General features: G+C 40.5%; 2 protein-coding genes across 9 annotated transcripts in view; one reads left to right on the top strand and one right to left on the bottom strand.

Moving 5' to 3' along the window:
• The window catches only part of kirrel3b (kirre like nephrin family adhesion molecule 3b), a 170046-nt gene that overhangs the window by 70865 nt on the left and 84088 nt on the right, over positions 1 to 15093 (bottom strand). The gene's annotated exons all lie outside the window — the stretch shown is intronic.
• LOC146504147 (E3 SUMO-protein ligase ZBED1-like) lies at positions 12340 to 14871 on the top strand. Its single transcript, XM_085183889.1, has 2 exons — positions 12340 to 13607; positions 13771 to 14871. Exons 1-2 carry the CDS (start codon positions 12541 to 12543, stop codon positions 14444 to 14446), a joined length of 1743 nt encoding a protein of 580 aa, XP_085040015.1. The 5' UTR covers positions 12340 to 12540; the 3' UTR covers positions 14447 to 14871.

Genomic DNA, 15093 nt, shown 5'->3' with positions numbered 1-15093 from the left:
AGGCAAGATACTGCGCATGCATCAGAGGTGTCAGTGCAGCAACAGGACTGAAGCACAGGCTAAGAGACAGCCGTCACAGTTCGGCTTGGTTCATTTATGAAGGATGTCACCGTACAGATGGGCTGGGCCCGTACACACCACAGCAGATAACACAATCTTGTCTGCCAACACAGGCTCTAGTGGCATATATTAACTGAAGCTCACACCCATGTAGTCCAACTGTGTGCGACTACTATTAGATGCACTCCTCTACTGCATGTTCAAGCGGAAAGTAGTGAGTAGTGAACTCCATTAGAGGCAGAGTGTGTTAATGGGGAGGCTGTTGTGTGTGTGTGTGTGTGTATGTCGCACGGGGGTAGAAAGGGGGGGTCAGAATGGAGGGTACAAAGTGGTACTGATGTGTAGTTCAAAACACTGGCAGGCTGCCGATCAACTTAAGCCTACACACACTGACGCACATTCATACAGACGCCCTCAGACTGTTTTGGGAGCACAAACCGCAGCAAAGGTTTGAAAAGTGTTACTTGCTCTCTCGCTTTACTCAGTTTTGTTCACAGCGTTGTCTTATTTTCAGACTTCTGAGTTCAATTGTTTGGATTTGATTTTTCTAGCCCTTTTCTCCATTAGTGTCCTGGTTTTCCAATGTGCTGGCAAAAAGCCGGCATATTTTACAGACTCCTGCTTTTTTTTTGGGGGGGAGGGTTAACGCCGAAAGGGGCTCACGCGCACTCACACATGGACATGTTAGTCACATGCAAATAAAAAAAGCTGACAGAAGAGTAACATGTAGTCAATTACGATGATAAACAGAGCAAAGACTGTGTGGGACGTTAAGGAGCGTTTTCATCTCGCATCTCTGCATCGCGCTGCTTTCTTATATGCTCGCCTTTATATTCAAAAATAATTATTTATCCTTCAAGATTTCAAACCACAAACAAAGGGAGGACTGCTGTCGTACAAGAAACAGATTTTGAATTCAACTGAGGAATCTTGCAATCTTTCTTTTCACTTTAGAGCTGAATTTCTATGATGGATAACTCGTTGAAATTGTACTTTTTCATATTCATTCTTGCTCTCGCCTATGTACCCTGTGAAGGAATACACAATCCAGTACAGGGTTGCCTTTCGATATCCATCTATCACTAGCGCCATAACCGGGAAAGAAATGAAAATAATAATTAATGTGTTCTTTCTCAAAACACGGAATGGGTTTTTCATCATCTTTCGACTCAACATTTTCTCTCTGGATCACGAGGCCCTTTGAAAAAAGCATGTACATTGTGAGCCATATGCGTTGCCCTTCAGATCAAGACATCGTCATTCAGCCTTTGCTGTGTTTCCATGTGTGGAACTAATCTTAGTGCTATTTTGCTACCCATTGAACACACAGATGAAGGACTCTAACATATAGACCACAACTGAACAGAAATTGTTCAGAAAAACCATTGTTAACAAAGGACATCACTGAATCTGATGAGCTATGGCATTACTGTTAAACCGACTAACTCATGTCAATCAATTTACCTTTGGAAGGCTGGAAGCACACATAAAGTCACACTTTCTACATGTCCCGTATAATCACTCGTGTCTCACATCTGTGGATGTAAGGATGTGGATTAAAGATTAGCCATGTCACTTTGTTTTGTAAAAAGAATTTAAATCTAAGGACTAGTTTTCCTAGAACTACTACATGCAAACATCTGTGTCTGAAAACGGTCTCTTTAAAGGTGTCATCAAAGGTGTGCCTGCGCACCTCTCTCCCACACATGAGGTACGTATGATATGCCACCCATTACCGGTAGACTTACTTGAAGTTGTGTCTTCACTGAAGCACACCACACATTTTGAGTGTTAACATCAGCTGTAGCGGAAAATACGCTCGCTGTACTAGTGTGTTGCTTAATTGGGAAAATTTCCACAAACAGAATGCGTTGTTAAATGTGCTCCTGTGGCTGTTTGAGTCTGGCTCCTGGCATCACATTTTAACACACTTTGTAATCCATTCATTTAGAATATGTAGGTATGTCAAAGATCTATGTAGACAGACTTCAGGACTCCCACCATGAGTCTGTAATCAAATGTCTCTGCCGGTGTTGTAGAAGTCATAACCCAGAAAACTGAAAATCATCTTGCATATTGGAGAAACCTCCATAGTTGAATTCTAACTTCTCAGTTAGGCAACAAATTTGTCTTCTAGCAGAAATGTTTCCAGGTGACACAAATAAGTTATGGCCCAGCCTGTGACTTTTGAAGTTGCTAACCAGTCATCAGTGGTGTTGAAAAATGAGTTCTAAGTCCAGATATTCCCTAAAACATTACAAAGAGACATTTAGAAACTTTCCCAGGGGACAAATTCACAGTGTGTTTCTGCATTTAATATTTGTCCGTTTGCCTCTGTGTATTTGAAGATTGATTAAAAATAATTAATGCGTTCTTTCTTAAAACACGGAATAGGTTTTTCATCATCTTTCAACTCAACATTTTCTCTCTGGATCACGAGGCCCATTATAAAAAGCATGCACGCTGTGAGACTTTATCAGTTGATTAAAACTGTTTCTTAAACTATCGAGCACTGAGCACCTTCGAGCACTGTGATTGGGCGAGTTCTTGTGTACTCACCTTGAGCACTCAAAGTACAACATGTCTCTACTGCACACACATTAGTTCTATCTAACATTCGGACACATTCACACCCTGATGAAGGTTCAGTATCTTGTCCGAGGATACTTTGACATGCAGACTGGAGCAGCCAGGGAACGAAACACCAACCGACTTCTGAACTATAGCCATGACATAACCTGACCCAAGAGTGACAGAAAGTTAATTTGAATTTAATTTAATGTAACTTAAGTTAAAAACTTAAATTCATTTCAAAAGCAAATGTCTGACATAAGACAAATTGGAGCACTAGGATAACATCACTGTGCATACCCAGTACATTAAAAAGTGTCAACCAGGGCTCATCTGTAAGAGTCGAGATAAGCTGGAAGTGTCATGTGTTGCATGACAATGTAAAGACCGTTCAAAAGGACAATGCTGCACACATGCATACTGTCTAGCAGTCTGGGCCTAACACATGACGTAGCACATCCACCACTTTTGGATCTTGATCTTAACTTAAAATGAATCTACAACACTTTGACATTGGAATATTAAATTGCTAAAATAACCCTTAACCTGAATGTGATTATTCTTGGCTTTAGCTTGGGCACACCTTAAACAACAAAACTGTTCTCCAGCAAAGACTGAGGTTAAGTGAAGAACAGATGGTTTTATTCTAAAAAAAAAACAACAACCCACAAACCCGTGGGAACTTGAATGCAATTTCAGCTTTGCTCATTTTAAATCAGGACTTGACACTCGAGACTTCATCCGTCTTTATTCAGAAGGTATTCTTTCAAAACATTTTCTTTTAAATGCTGCCACTGCAAAACTGGTGTCCTCAGAGGACCATCAAGCCAGCGATCAAGAGAACGTAGGACTTAACCGGCACCAGCCTGTACCTATCACTTAAGCAGTTAAAAAAAAGTGACCTCCTTCATTCAATTTAAAGCCTGGCTGGGTTTTGCAGCTAATGTGTCTTCATAAGGGAGCAGCAGCAATAGTGACATGGGATGATGTGTGTGGGTAGGCTGATGTGGCTGCATCTTATCATTCATCCATCCACTTTGCACCAAAAACACCCATTTCCCAGAGGTATCCATCATCGGGGCATCACAGTGGTGGCAAAAAACCGAGCCACCAAAATCTACTTTGTCTTTATTTGCCTGGCATGTGCGTGTCAGAGCAACAACTTCTCTCCTCACTTGTTCATGAAGAATGCTTTCATAGCTAAAAAGTGCAATTAGTAATTAATCCCCTCATTTAACTCTTCATTCCTGACAGGAAAAAAAAGGAGGAGGGGGACTGGGCTCGGGTGCCCACAGAGCCAGAGATCCACATTAATAGAAGGAAAAAAAACAGTTTAGTCGAGAGCTTGCTCGAATAAATAAATAACTAAATACAATCAAATGGAAAAGAGTCTAGACATGCCAATTTGCTGTGAGTCAAATGGGTCTTGACTTCGGGGGTTAGGTTCTGTAAATGTGTGGGCACATAGAGCAGACACAGACACCTTTTGTCTGTCGCTAGAGACAACAGACAGCCCTATGGGTTTTTCTCACTCAGCAACAGCGAGGCTGTACTATGAATAGAGCTTAAGAAAACGAATAAAAAAAGTCAAGTACTTATTTGGCTTTCATATAATGTCTGAAACAATAAGTCACATAAAGAAGTGTTTTACAACTCTTTAGTTTTGGCAAATTGAGCAGTTTGCTCAAATCATTCACATGAGCTATCCACCTATTATCTCACATCCGCCTTTCGCTAAGCCGGCTCTGTCAACAAAAACCGAGATTGTTTCAGAGAAAGCGAAGCATTCCCTCTCAGCTCATCAATATTTATCCGCATTTAACGCATGTGGCAAAACATAAAGACGTTTTCAGCATTTCCATATCCTCATATTGTTATTCATCTTTTATGTATTCGATGCAAAGTAAATTACAGTGTATGTTTACTCGCATGAAATGATTATGATTCATGCTTTTGATTGAATACCTTGCCTAAGAAGGTGAGGCGGCCAGAGATCTTTTATGAGGACTGCTAAGTTGCTTTAAATGGTGTAAAAAAAAAAAAAAACACAGGTAGTCAAAAACATAGCATGGAGCCATATTCATAATGTGGACTGGCACTTTGCATCGCCTAATGTTGTCATTTCACTTCAGATAATTTGTTTACCATTGGACGGCTGCTGCATTTCCACACACTCCAGCACTATTTTCCCCTCAGTGCTAACTGCCCCCAATTTCATCGCTCTTTGCCAATCAGGCCTGGAAATTACCATTGCGGACACACATCCGTGTACACACGCACGCACACAAACACACACACACTTCAGAGAAATAATCAGCATGCTGTCTGTGCGGCATGTGGCCACACAGCACCAAAGCTTAGCCCAGGATCATTATCAAAAACTATTACCCCTCTGGCCTGGGCATTTTATACTAGCAATTTAGAAGCACAGGAGAAATTCAGAATATGGGGGAGTGTGTGAGTTACTCATATGTGTTGTTATTTGGTCGCCACTGACCACAGATTCTGCTGGTAGTTTTCAGTGGCATGGAAGTGGAAGAGCATTGGAAGGAGGAAAAGGTTTGAGTGAGCGTCTGGAGGATATGTTTTATCTTCTTCTCATGCGCTGTAGCTGCCATTACAGTCAGGTTGTTTGTTAGAAGGGTGACGAAAAAGTGACTAAATTAAATGATTCTTATCGAGTGTATTCCCGTGACCACAAAAAAGAAGTACATTTTCTAAGCACATGACTGGATTTCCATTTTGCTGTTTTCGCAAAGCTCTGTAAATTATTACTGAACACTTCAAAAGACTTGAGTAGCTGGAGTTGTGAGTCACAAATCCACTGCAGTATTAATGCTGCTTATCGAAATCTTTAGCTCTAGCAACTGAATTTAAAAAACAAACCTAAATATTCAAATACAATGTACTTCCATGTCCTCCTTCATCAGACACTGATTAGTCATAAACCCACAACTGGGCTCCATTCCTCTCACTTTCCACATAAATCTAATGGCAGTGGTATCTGCACTATAATTATCTACAGCTTGAATATTATTTCAACAGTGCTGATATGTAGTATGACATCCGTCTTGCCCGCATCTACAAGAGTCCATTCCACGTTTGTGAAAATCACTGTTCGATTGGTGAAAAGTGAGTCCCGTATAATGGCTGAGAAAGCATTCTGACATTTGTGAAAAGAAAAACACACCCCAATTTTGGAGGTGTTAAAGCGACGTCGCTGCAAATGTGTGACAGAAACTTGGCAGGAAAAGTGCCAGCTAATTATCAGACATAACCAACCAAAGTTGCACGTCAATCAACTGTTCAATCGCCTCTAATCAAATTTATTCACAATACAATTCCAGAAGTTGCCCAGTGATTTTTGGTTTGTTGCAAATGATCAGCGGCTTTGTAGGAGTTTAATTAGGCAATTACGAAGTCATTATAGATTTTTGGCAGTCAGAATGCACCCTGTGCAAACTACCTCAAACCACACTGTACTACATTAGCGTTAATTTTAGTGCTAATTCTGCAGATGAAAGTTACTGAGAATGCATAGTTTTAGTTCCCTCCAAATAAATCTGTGAAAGTAGCGAGAAAGATACAGTATGCAGATACAATGAAAAGGGTCACATCTACAGTCAATGAACAAGAGAAGTGCAACACCAATAATTTTTTAAAACTCGCTGCATTCTAAAAGAAATTGCATTCCTTGCGTTCTGAATGGCAGAAAGGACACTGTGAACAAACATCTACTTTCAGAGAGGAGGGGAGCAGCAGGAATGACAAGGCCTCAAATATTTGCCTGAGTATCTATCATAAGTCTGCTCTGGGTGGGACATGATATTCACTGTAATAATGGGATTTTTTTTCATCCCTGTTAGATGAAAACTGAAATTCAACTTTCTTTCAAGGTTTTACACCCAGAGATCTCAAAATGTAACCTGTAGGCCAGTGGTGAGCCTTCGCGACATTCTGTGTGACTCACAAGCACAAGAAGGAAAGATGAAGCATCCACACTTCATGCTACGCCTTATGTCCACTATATGGACAACAGCATTGTGCCAAACTTCATAATCTTTGAATTCACCGCCACAAGTGACTAAAATCAAGAACCTTGCTTGATCGATCAGTCTCGAGTGAAAAATGGGTCAATTTAAAAAGCTGGCTGAATTAAAGTGTAGTACTGTAATAGGATGCCACCATTAACGAACAAGTCTAGTGAAAAAAAAAAGCCAGCGCAAACCACCATTCTCCAACCACATGTTTCACAAACACGAGCTAAACGTGTTCGTGAAATGCCATCAATCATACCCCTGCTCGTAAACTGGCGCGTCATAGTCAAAGCTTTGAAAACCCCCCGTTTTATACGAACTCTAATATGAAATAACGCAGTATTTCTCTGAGTCATTAGGCTTGTCCTACACGGGCTACTTTATTAATATAAAAATGCGATCCCTCAGACGCAGCTGGCAACGTTACAACAATAGTAGCCAATGATGAATATTTCATAAAGCTCTATCAAGCCCATTAGAGGAGGCATATATTACTATCAATCTGTCTTCCTCATCAAAATGTTCAAATCCCCCTTTCCTGCCTGTCCACTTGTAAAACAAACACTGTATACAGACTGATAATACACTGGGCCTATCTACGCTGTGATGCCTGCCATTATGAGTAAATTGTGTCTATGGGAATGCAAATTCATGAAGCAGGGAAGATAAACATCAGTGTTGCCGGAAGACTCTGCATTTATGCCCCCTCTCACACTGTGCATTAGTGGAGCATGACAGTTGCCAAGGCACAATCAAGATGTATCGCCCCCAGTGATGACTTCTAAAAATTACAAATGGCAACAGCGGGAAGGCCTTGCAGGAGCCCGCTTTATCATCAGCTACATGGCCAGAAGAAGTAAGATTTCATGGGCATCAGAAAGTGGAGTATCAGAGCCGACAAACCGCTTGTTAAATTTCTCAAGGCTTCATCTTTCCTGGCAGTCTGCATACAATAAGCTAGAAAAGCCATCCATGTAAAGCAAGCTGGGGGTCGTAAAGGTCGTCAAGGCTGCTTCCAAGCAGCCAGTGAGCATTCTGAAATGCCGCATAGCTCACAAAGCAGGGTGCTATACCTGTAAGATGTATATGTGATTCTGTATTTATATGTTCTGTAAACTCAAGACCTCGTCTGACCACTAATTGTAATTACTGTTATAAAACAAGTCCTGTGGGCTAGTTTCCAAGGTAACTACAGTTCAAAGAGAACAGTTCAAATATTCCAGTTAGCATAAATGCAACTGAACACCACATACACCCCCCCCCCCCCCCCCCCCCCCCCGACTGGTATTGATTAAAAAGTGTGGGGAAATGGAGCGACTCACTTTGTGAACTGGACTACTTTTTTTAGCGTGCACTTTTGCATAATAGGAAGCAGGGACATAAAAGAGATGCAAATTAGTGAGGAAGATGGAGAAGAGAGGGAGTTTGTGAGTTCAGATGGGGCCTGATTGAACAGGAAGGGTCCCTTCTGTTTCTCTGCTCCATTATATCCGTTCTGTGTCCACTTTCCCCACTTCATGGCTTCCAGCCTCTTCACTACCAATCCTGTTACTTTGAGTCTTTGTTAAAATGTTTGCTTTAAGAGCTCAGGGCCAGCCCTGTTATTGTCTTGTTGCTGACATAAAGATGTCGGAATATGGATATCGACACACTAGATGATTCATAAAGGATACTCCGAAGAAGGGACCGTGGAGGGTGTTCAGAGCAGGTGTACATTGGGATTGATCACATTCATTAAGGAATGATGAGTATTTGAAACAGACTCAGGTGGCTGATTTGATGGATGCGGTGTAGAGAAGGTCTTAGTCCAATAGGGCATACACTATATTTTGAGGCAGAGCCACATTTTTCTATTATACGATATGTCAAAGGGACAGAAAGCTGCATTAAGTTGTCTTTTGTCCAGCCATAACTCATATTTTGTCGGGCTGACAAGATAAAAGTGTACCTAGACTTTCAAGACTTACTTTAGTATTTTTATTTCTTTGAGTGTGATTAAATAAAGAGAAAGGATCAAATTGTTTTCAAAATATAACCAAAATGCATGGAACGGTGTGTCTCGGAGGTGTATAGGAAAGGTTTCCAATTCATTTAATTTATGTTATCCATGAAAACAAAAACCTAAAATGGTATTTATTCAGTTCAGATTCATTGCCAATTGGGAAATAGATTTAACTTTATAACAGCAACTGTAAAATTATAGTTGGTTAACACATTCCACTTCAAGGCCCTAACCCCTAGTAACAAGGATTAGGGGTTAGGATTTAGGGCTAGAACCTTTAATTGCACAACTTCAGTAACAAATAAATATGCACTGCTACTCTAAATGAGCACTCAAAGCACGTTTTACAACAACACTCATTCACACACATTCATACAAGCAAATTTTTGTATACCTAAGCGCCTTAGCTAGCATCTCTGAAGGATGCATCAGGGGGACGTTGGAGTTTGATTATCTTGCCCAAGGGTACTTTGACATGCAGACTGCAGTAGACAGGGAATTGGTAGATGATGCTCTCTCTCTCTCTCTCTCTCTCTCTCTCTCTCTCTCTCTATATATATATATATATATATATATATATATATATTCTTTTAGTTTACATCTATTCTAGTTTAGAAAAAAAAACAAAGCAAAAAAAGACATCTTTACAGAACAGGTGCACTGAGAGGAGGGGTTTCAAATAGTAAGATGCACCATAAATAAACCATACATAGCAGCAGTAAGTCACAGTGCTTAGTGGTAACTGATTTTCACAAACTTTGTTTTCTTGGCTTTGAAAAACTCTTTTAAAGGGAATGTAGACAGCCATAAACAACTGTTACTTTTCTGAAAGGTTGTATTTATTTTCACTTGGATTTTAACAATCACCAATCTGGAATTGAAAGGGTATTCTGAAAAAAAATATGCAGTCACATTAAAAGAGGCAATTTTACTGAGCTTTCTCTGACTCAGAATCCCCATTCGACACCCTCTAGACAGTGGAGACATCCATTTTCCTCTCATTGTCTTCAACTATTTGCTTCCCTTGGAGACAGCCTCATCTCATTCTTCTTCCCTGGCTGCTGTGACATTGAAAGAGACTCCTAATCAAAACATTTGTCTTTCTTTCAGCCTGCGCTCAGACCGGTGAATGAGAGCTGACACCAGAGGGAGACGTATTTGTCCCAATCAGGGCCTCATCTCTGTGTCACCGCCGGGCGAGTGTTTCATCTCGACAGGGCACTGATGAATCCACCACTTAGCCTTGATTTGGAGGAGCGGCTCGCCGCCGCCAAAGTGCCAGGTTAAATCACAGCGTCAGTGGCTCAGCCATGGCCATTACAGGCAGCACAGGCATTCTACCTTTACCATAAATGCTTGGAAATGTTACAATAATGATCCCTGCCTTGTCTATTCTAAAGTGAGCTGTAATCATATTATTATAGTACATGGAAATGAGATTCTATTATAGCAGAATTTGTGTGTTTATGATTTCCCCATAAATGCTAATTATCATTAGGTTGTCGTACCTTTTCAATATCTTTTTTTTAATCTTAATTTAGGTAAATGCTGAGTTGCAGGATGTCTGTCTTTATACTGCAGGCAGTGAAAGGCTATGGCTTAAAAAACAGATATACCACATTTAGACACTTATTTAACAAAGCAGGCTGCATGTCACTAATGCCCCAATGCCACATAACAAAGCTTAGTGAGGTAAGAGTTCAAGTGAGGAATGCTGTTCTGTTGTGTCACTTTCAGGAGGAGGTGTTTGAAAAGGAGGGATCCGATGTTTCGTAACATCCATATTCCCTCTTATCCATCGTGCCTACCTTGTGTAAATTTGAAAACAACTCGACGGGTTTGATTTTCGAATGGACAACTACTGCCGGCTTGTTTGGCATACTCAGTCTTTCCATTGCACAGTGTACAACTTAATTCCGATCTTGTTAGCAGAATGTATGGTGTCAGCAGCTCTAAGCATTAAAGAGGGCGATTGGGATGAGCGGGATCAGTTAAACCAAACGTATTTCTGACACTGCAGCACTGTGTGCTACGTTAATGGGAAGGAAAAGCAAAAAAATAAAAATAAAAAATTGGGGAAAAGTGAAAAAAGCCTTGCCTTTTGTGTGTGTTGTGTGTAGTGAGAGAAAGAGAGATGAGAGGCAGGATCCAGCTAGCTACAGTACCTGTCAGACAGAGTGGAATGTTGTTACAAGACAAGGGAGGAAAGGAAGCTTTATCAAGGTGTGCAGGATAACACTGACACGAGATAAGAGACCTGAGCAGGAACTACATTATGCCACACCTTCACTAAGAGAACTCTGTCAAGACACGAGTAAAGAGATCCATTTCAGTGTGGGAGCCACCATAATACTTAACTGCAGAAAGCCATTACCTTTCAAGTATACACTCTACCTTTAAGTGCATATAAGGCATTAAGCAGACACTCTATCCTGTAATTTCATTTGGATTCCCAAAGCCTTTCTTTGAAATCTGCCCTTAAATGGACAAAAAATCTCATTTCCAGCATGCTGGACGCATCATTTTTAAAGTGGCTGGAAAGCTGTTGGGTGTTTTGAACTGGAATTTCACTTTTACAGGAGGGGTGGTTCGCAGTGAGAAGACAAGACGAAGACCGTCCGCAAGGTCTTTCATCACGCTGGGGCCTCAACTTCATGTCTTACAGCGTCCCCTAACCAACCGTTTCGTCACAAAGCCCCAAATGGGACCACAAAACGTCTCCCTTTGGACTTGCTTTCACATTGCCACTTTGTACACAACGCCATTTTCATGAAAATCCCTCAATCAAAGCTTAATTTGCATTTCAAAGTAGCACTTTACAGCTATGGTGAGGACATAAAATCACATCTGCCTTCAAATAAATAAATGGGAATTCAAAATGGTATAAAAAATGATATAAAAGCCAGAGCTGGCAGAAAACTAAGTTAGTCGTATTTCATGTCATTTACAGTACATTAGCAAATGCCATAAAATTGCACAGCTGTGCGGAATGCAGTAGTCCAACAATTTAGGAGACTTAAGGCAGCAATATAAATGTGATGGCGACGAGAGAAAAAGAGGTTTACCGGAAACTGTGGCGGAAAAAAACCATCGGAAACAGTTTCTTTTACTTTCACTTTTATTGTAATATTATAAGCAATTCAACGTCTTTAAAGGGCTGATGATGAAAACACTTAAACGGAAGTTAAAGCTCTGTACTCGCATTTATTTCAACAGACCCTTCATCATAGCAACAGACTCTAACCTTTACTGGATTTTCTGAAGGGGTTTTCTTTTAGATATTTGAAAGTTTCCATATGGACCAAAAGGACTCTGGCTGTTAAATAAGTGAGCAAGTTTATTATTTTTTCCCTATTGGTTTAATTGGGTTTACTCTATCTACTTTTACTGCTTGTGTGACAATCTGAAAACATTCAAGGTCATAAAAATCGAACTGGCTCACAAATGTTCAAGCACCACTTTATATGAGACTATAGATTCCCACTTCCCAGATTTCACAAAACACTGTGGTTACTGAATATTGCAAACAATAGAGCAAGAACCACTCAGCTGAACAAATTATGTACCTCTACTTAGCACCTCTAAATAATATATATATATATATATATATATATATATATATACATATTAGTGCTGTCAAAATTATCGCGTTAATTGTTAAGATCAACGCAAAATGTTTAACGCGTTAAAAAAATTTAACGCTGATTTTTTTTAAATTAATTTCCTGTAATCTAAGACCTTTAAACTCATGAGCACCTCTGGAGGAGGGGGCAACAGTGTGCTATGCTGGCGTTTGGCCTGACAGAAATGATTAGAAGAAGAAGTGACACCATGCTACTATCTAGCTAACACTAGCTAACACACGCAAGCATGGACGAGGGCGGACTTTTGGGTGGAAAGTTTCTCTTTAAGAAGTTGCCTGATGGCTTGTTGGACAAAACGAGAGTAAGATGCACAATTTGCAAAGCTGAATTCAAGTACCACAGAAGCAGTTCATCACTGGCGTATCACCTGAGAGCAAAACACCCAACTGAATCCACCTCTACGGGACCTCGCCAGTCTACGCTTCAGGAGTATGGTGCTCGTGGACGAATAACAAAAAATGTGAGAGAAAAATTAACCAATTCCTTGGTTGTTTGGATAGCTAAAAACTGCCGACCAGTTAGCATAGTAGAAGATGATGGACTGAGAGAAGTCATTCGCGCTGCATCAGGAGATGAGTGTTACAATCTGCCCTCGAGAGGAACCATTGTGTCGAGACTGCACACTTTGTATGGGGACCAGAGGGATCAGCAGTGTAGCAAGCTTGTGCAAGTAAGGACCGTCGCTCTCACCGGAGACCACTGGACTTCGGTGAACAACAATAATTACTTGGGGGTCATGGCGCATTGTATTGATAACGACTGGACTATGCAATCGTTTGCACTAACAGTGAGTAAAACTGAAGAGAGACACTATGCTGAGGCGTGTGCTGACCATTTTCTGAATGTTGCAAACGAATGGAAAATCAAGGACAAGGTAACCACGCTTGGCACCGACAGTGCTCGTAACATGGTTGCAGCCGCCAGACTACTTCCATTTGAACACATGCCCTGCATGGCCCACATTCTGCAAAGAACGGTCACAGTTTCTCTTAATGACAGCGCATTTGAAAGGGCTCTGGCCAAATGTCGCAAGATTGTTGGACATTTTAAGCATAGTCCAGCAAACGCTCAGGAATTAAAGGCACAGCAAGCTGCACATGGACATCAAACAGAACCGCTTGTTCAGGACGTTCCAACAAGATGGAACTCCACCCTAGAGATGATCAAGCGGATCCAGAGAAACAAATCTGGGCTGACCACCATCCTGACTCAACAAAACAGCAAGGTGACCATGTTGACTGACCAGGAGCTTGACAGACTGCAAAAGCTGGAGGAACTACTGGAACCTTGCAGGTAAATAATTTTGTTTCTCATGATTGTGTGTCTATCTTTGCGTTCTAGCTTTGTTTTCAAGTATGTTCTCCACCTCCACCTCTCTGTGTATTTTCATATGTGGTATTTATGTTTGTCTCTGTGTGATTAATAGAAAAATACAGACTTGATCTTTCTATTGCAGATATGTTACCGAACTGCTGGGGGGAGAGCGGTATGTCTCCTGTTCCATGGTGTTGCCAGCCTTGTGTCATTTGTTCAGGATTATGGAGCCCTCAGATGATGACCCTGTCTACATTTTGAGGTTTAAGAAGGTTTTTACCACAGACCTAGCTCAGCGGAGGGACAGCAGCAATCTCACATGGCTGAAGATCGCTACTGCCCTTGATCCCAGGTTTAAAGACCTTAAATGCCTTTCCAAAGATGAAAGAAGAGAGGTGTGGGCATCAGTACATGATCTTCTGATGTCAGAGACAGATGCACACCAACCATCTGCTCAGACAACAGAGGAACCCTCACCAAAGAAGAGCAAGATGTCCATCTGCTTGCTGGGTTCTCCTGATTCAGATACAGAGGAAGAGGAAGATGCTATAGACCGCTGTCTGAATCTGTACAAAGCAGAGCCCAAAATTGACATAGGAGAGTGTCCACTACAGTGGTGGTTAAAGAGAGAAGGAGCACATGCCAGGCTGGCACCTATTGCACGCAAGTACCTGTCAACCCCTGCAACCTCAGTGCCTTGTGAGAGATTATTCTCACTCTCAGGTCACATCATTCAAAAGAAGCGTGCTTCTTTGTCATCAGACAATGTAAACAAAATAGTCTGCCTCAGTAACTGGCTGAGTGCAAAGAAGGACTAAGCCAGATCGCTCCTTTGAAGTGAAAAATGTTCAACATTCTGGGTTTTCAGCCGTGTCTTTTTGTGTTTTAAATACTTGTTTTGTGCACCCTTTATTGTTATGATATTCACTTTAACCTGTAGGCCTGGGTTCGGTCACTGTTGATGGCCTTAAGGGTTTTTTGTAAGTTTTCACTGTGTTAAAGATTGATGAAAACTATTAAAATTCTCTTTGAATTTCAGCATACATTCTTTGTGTTTATTCTACATTTACTTCATTGTGTTGCATAAATGTCTGTTACAATCTTAAAATATAAAGAATAAAAAAATGTAATTGGAGCCAGGCTATTAATCAAGTAATTGAGATTAATCGCAATTAATAACAGAAAATTGTGAGATTAGTTAGTTAATTTTTTTTAATCTATTGACAGTACTAAAATATATATATATATATATATATATATATATATATATATATATATATATATATATATATATATATATATATATATGAACCATTTGGCTTTAACACATGCTATAAATGTTCTCTAATACACAAACCAAACCATGGTTACCAAAGGCAGCAACTGAAAAAGCATTTCTACTGAAGAAGTACTAGACAACACCGAAAAACTTTAAACTCTCTCTCCTCATTTTAACCAAAAAGAG

This window comes from Neolamprologus multifasciatus, chromosome 14 (genome assembly GCF_963576455.1).
Source record: "Neolamprologus multifasciatus chromosome 14, fNeoMul1.2, whole genome shotgun sequence".
In the NCBI taxonomy this organism is placed as follows: domain Eukaryota; kingdom Metazoa; phylum Chordata; class Actinopteri; order Cichliformes; family Cichlidae; genus Neolamprologus; species Neolamprologus multifasciatus.
The sequence above is the reverse complement of the archived record's forward strand: the minus strand, read 5'-3'. Positions and strand labels throughout refer to the sequence as shown.

Excerpts from the sequence above, each read along its gene's own strand:
- LOC146504147 (XM_085183889.1), top strand. The coding sequence starts at position 12,541 with ATGGACGAGGGCGGACTTTTGGGTGGAAAGTTTCTCTTTAAGAAGTTG. Across the intron at positions 13,608-13,770 it reads GAACTACTGGAACCTTGCAG|ATATGTTACCGAACTGCTGG; the intron begins GTAAATAATTTT and ends TTTCTATTGCAG.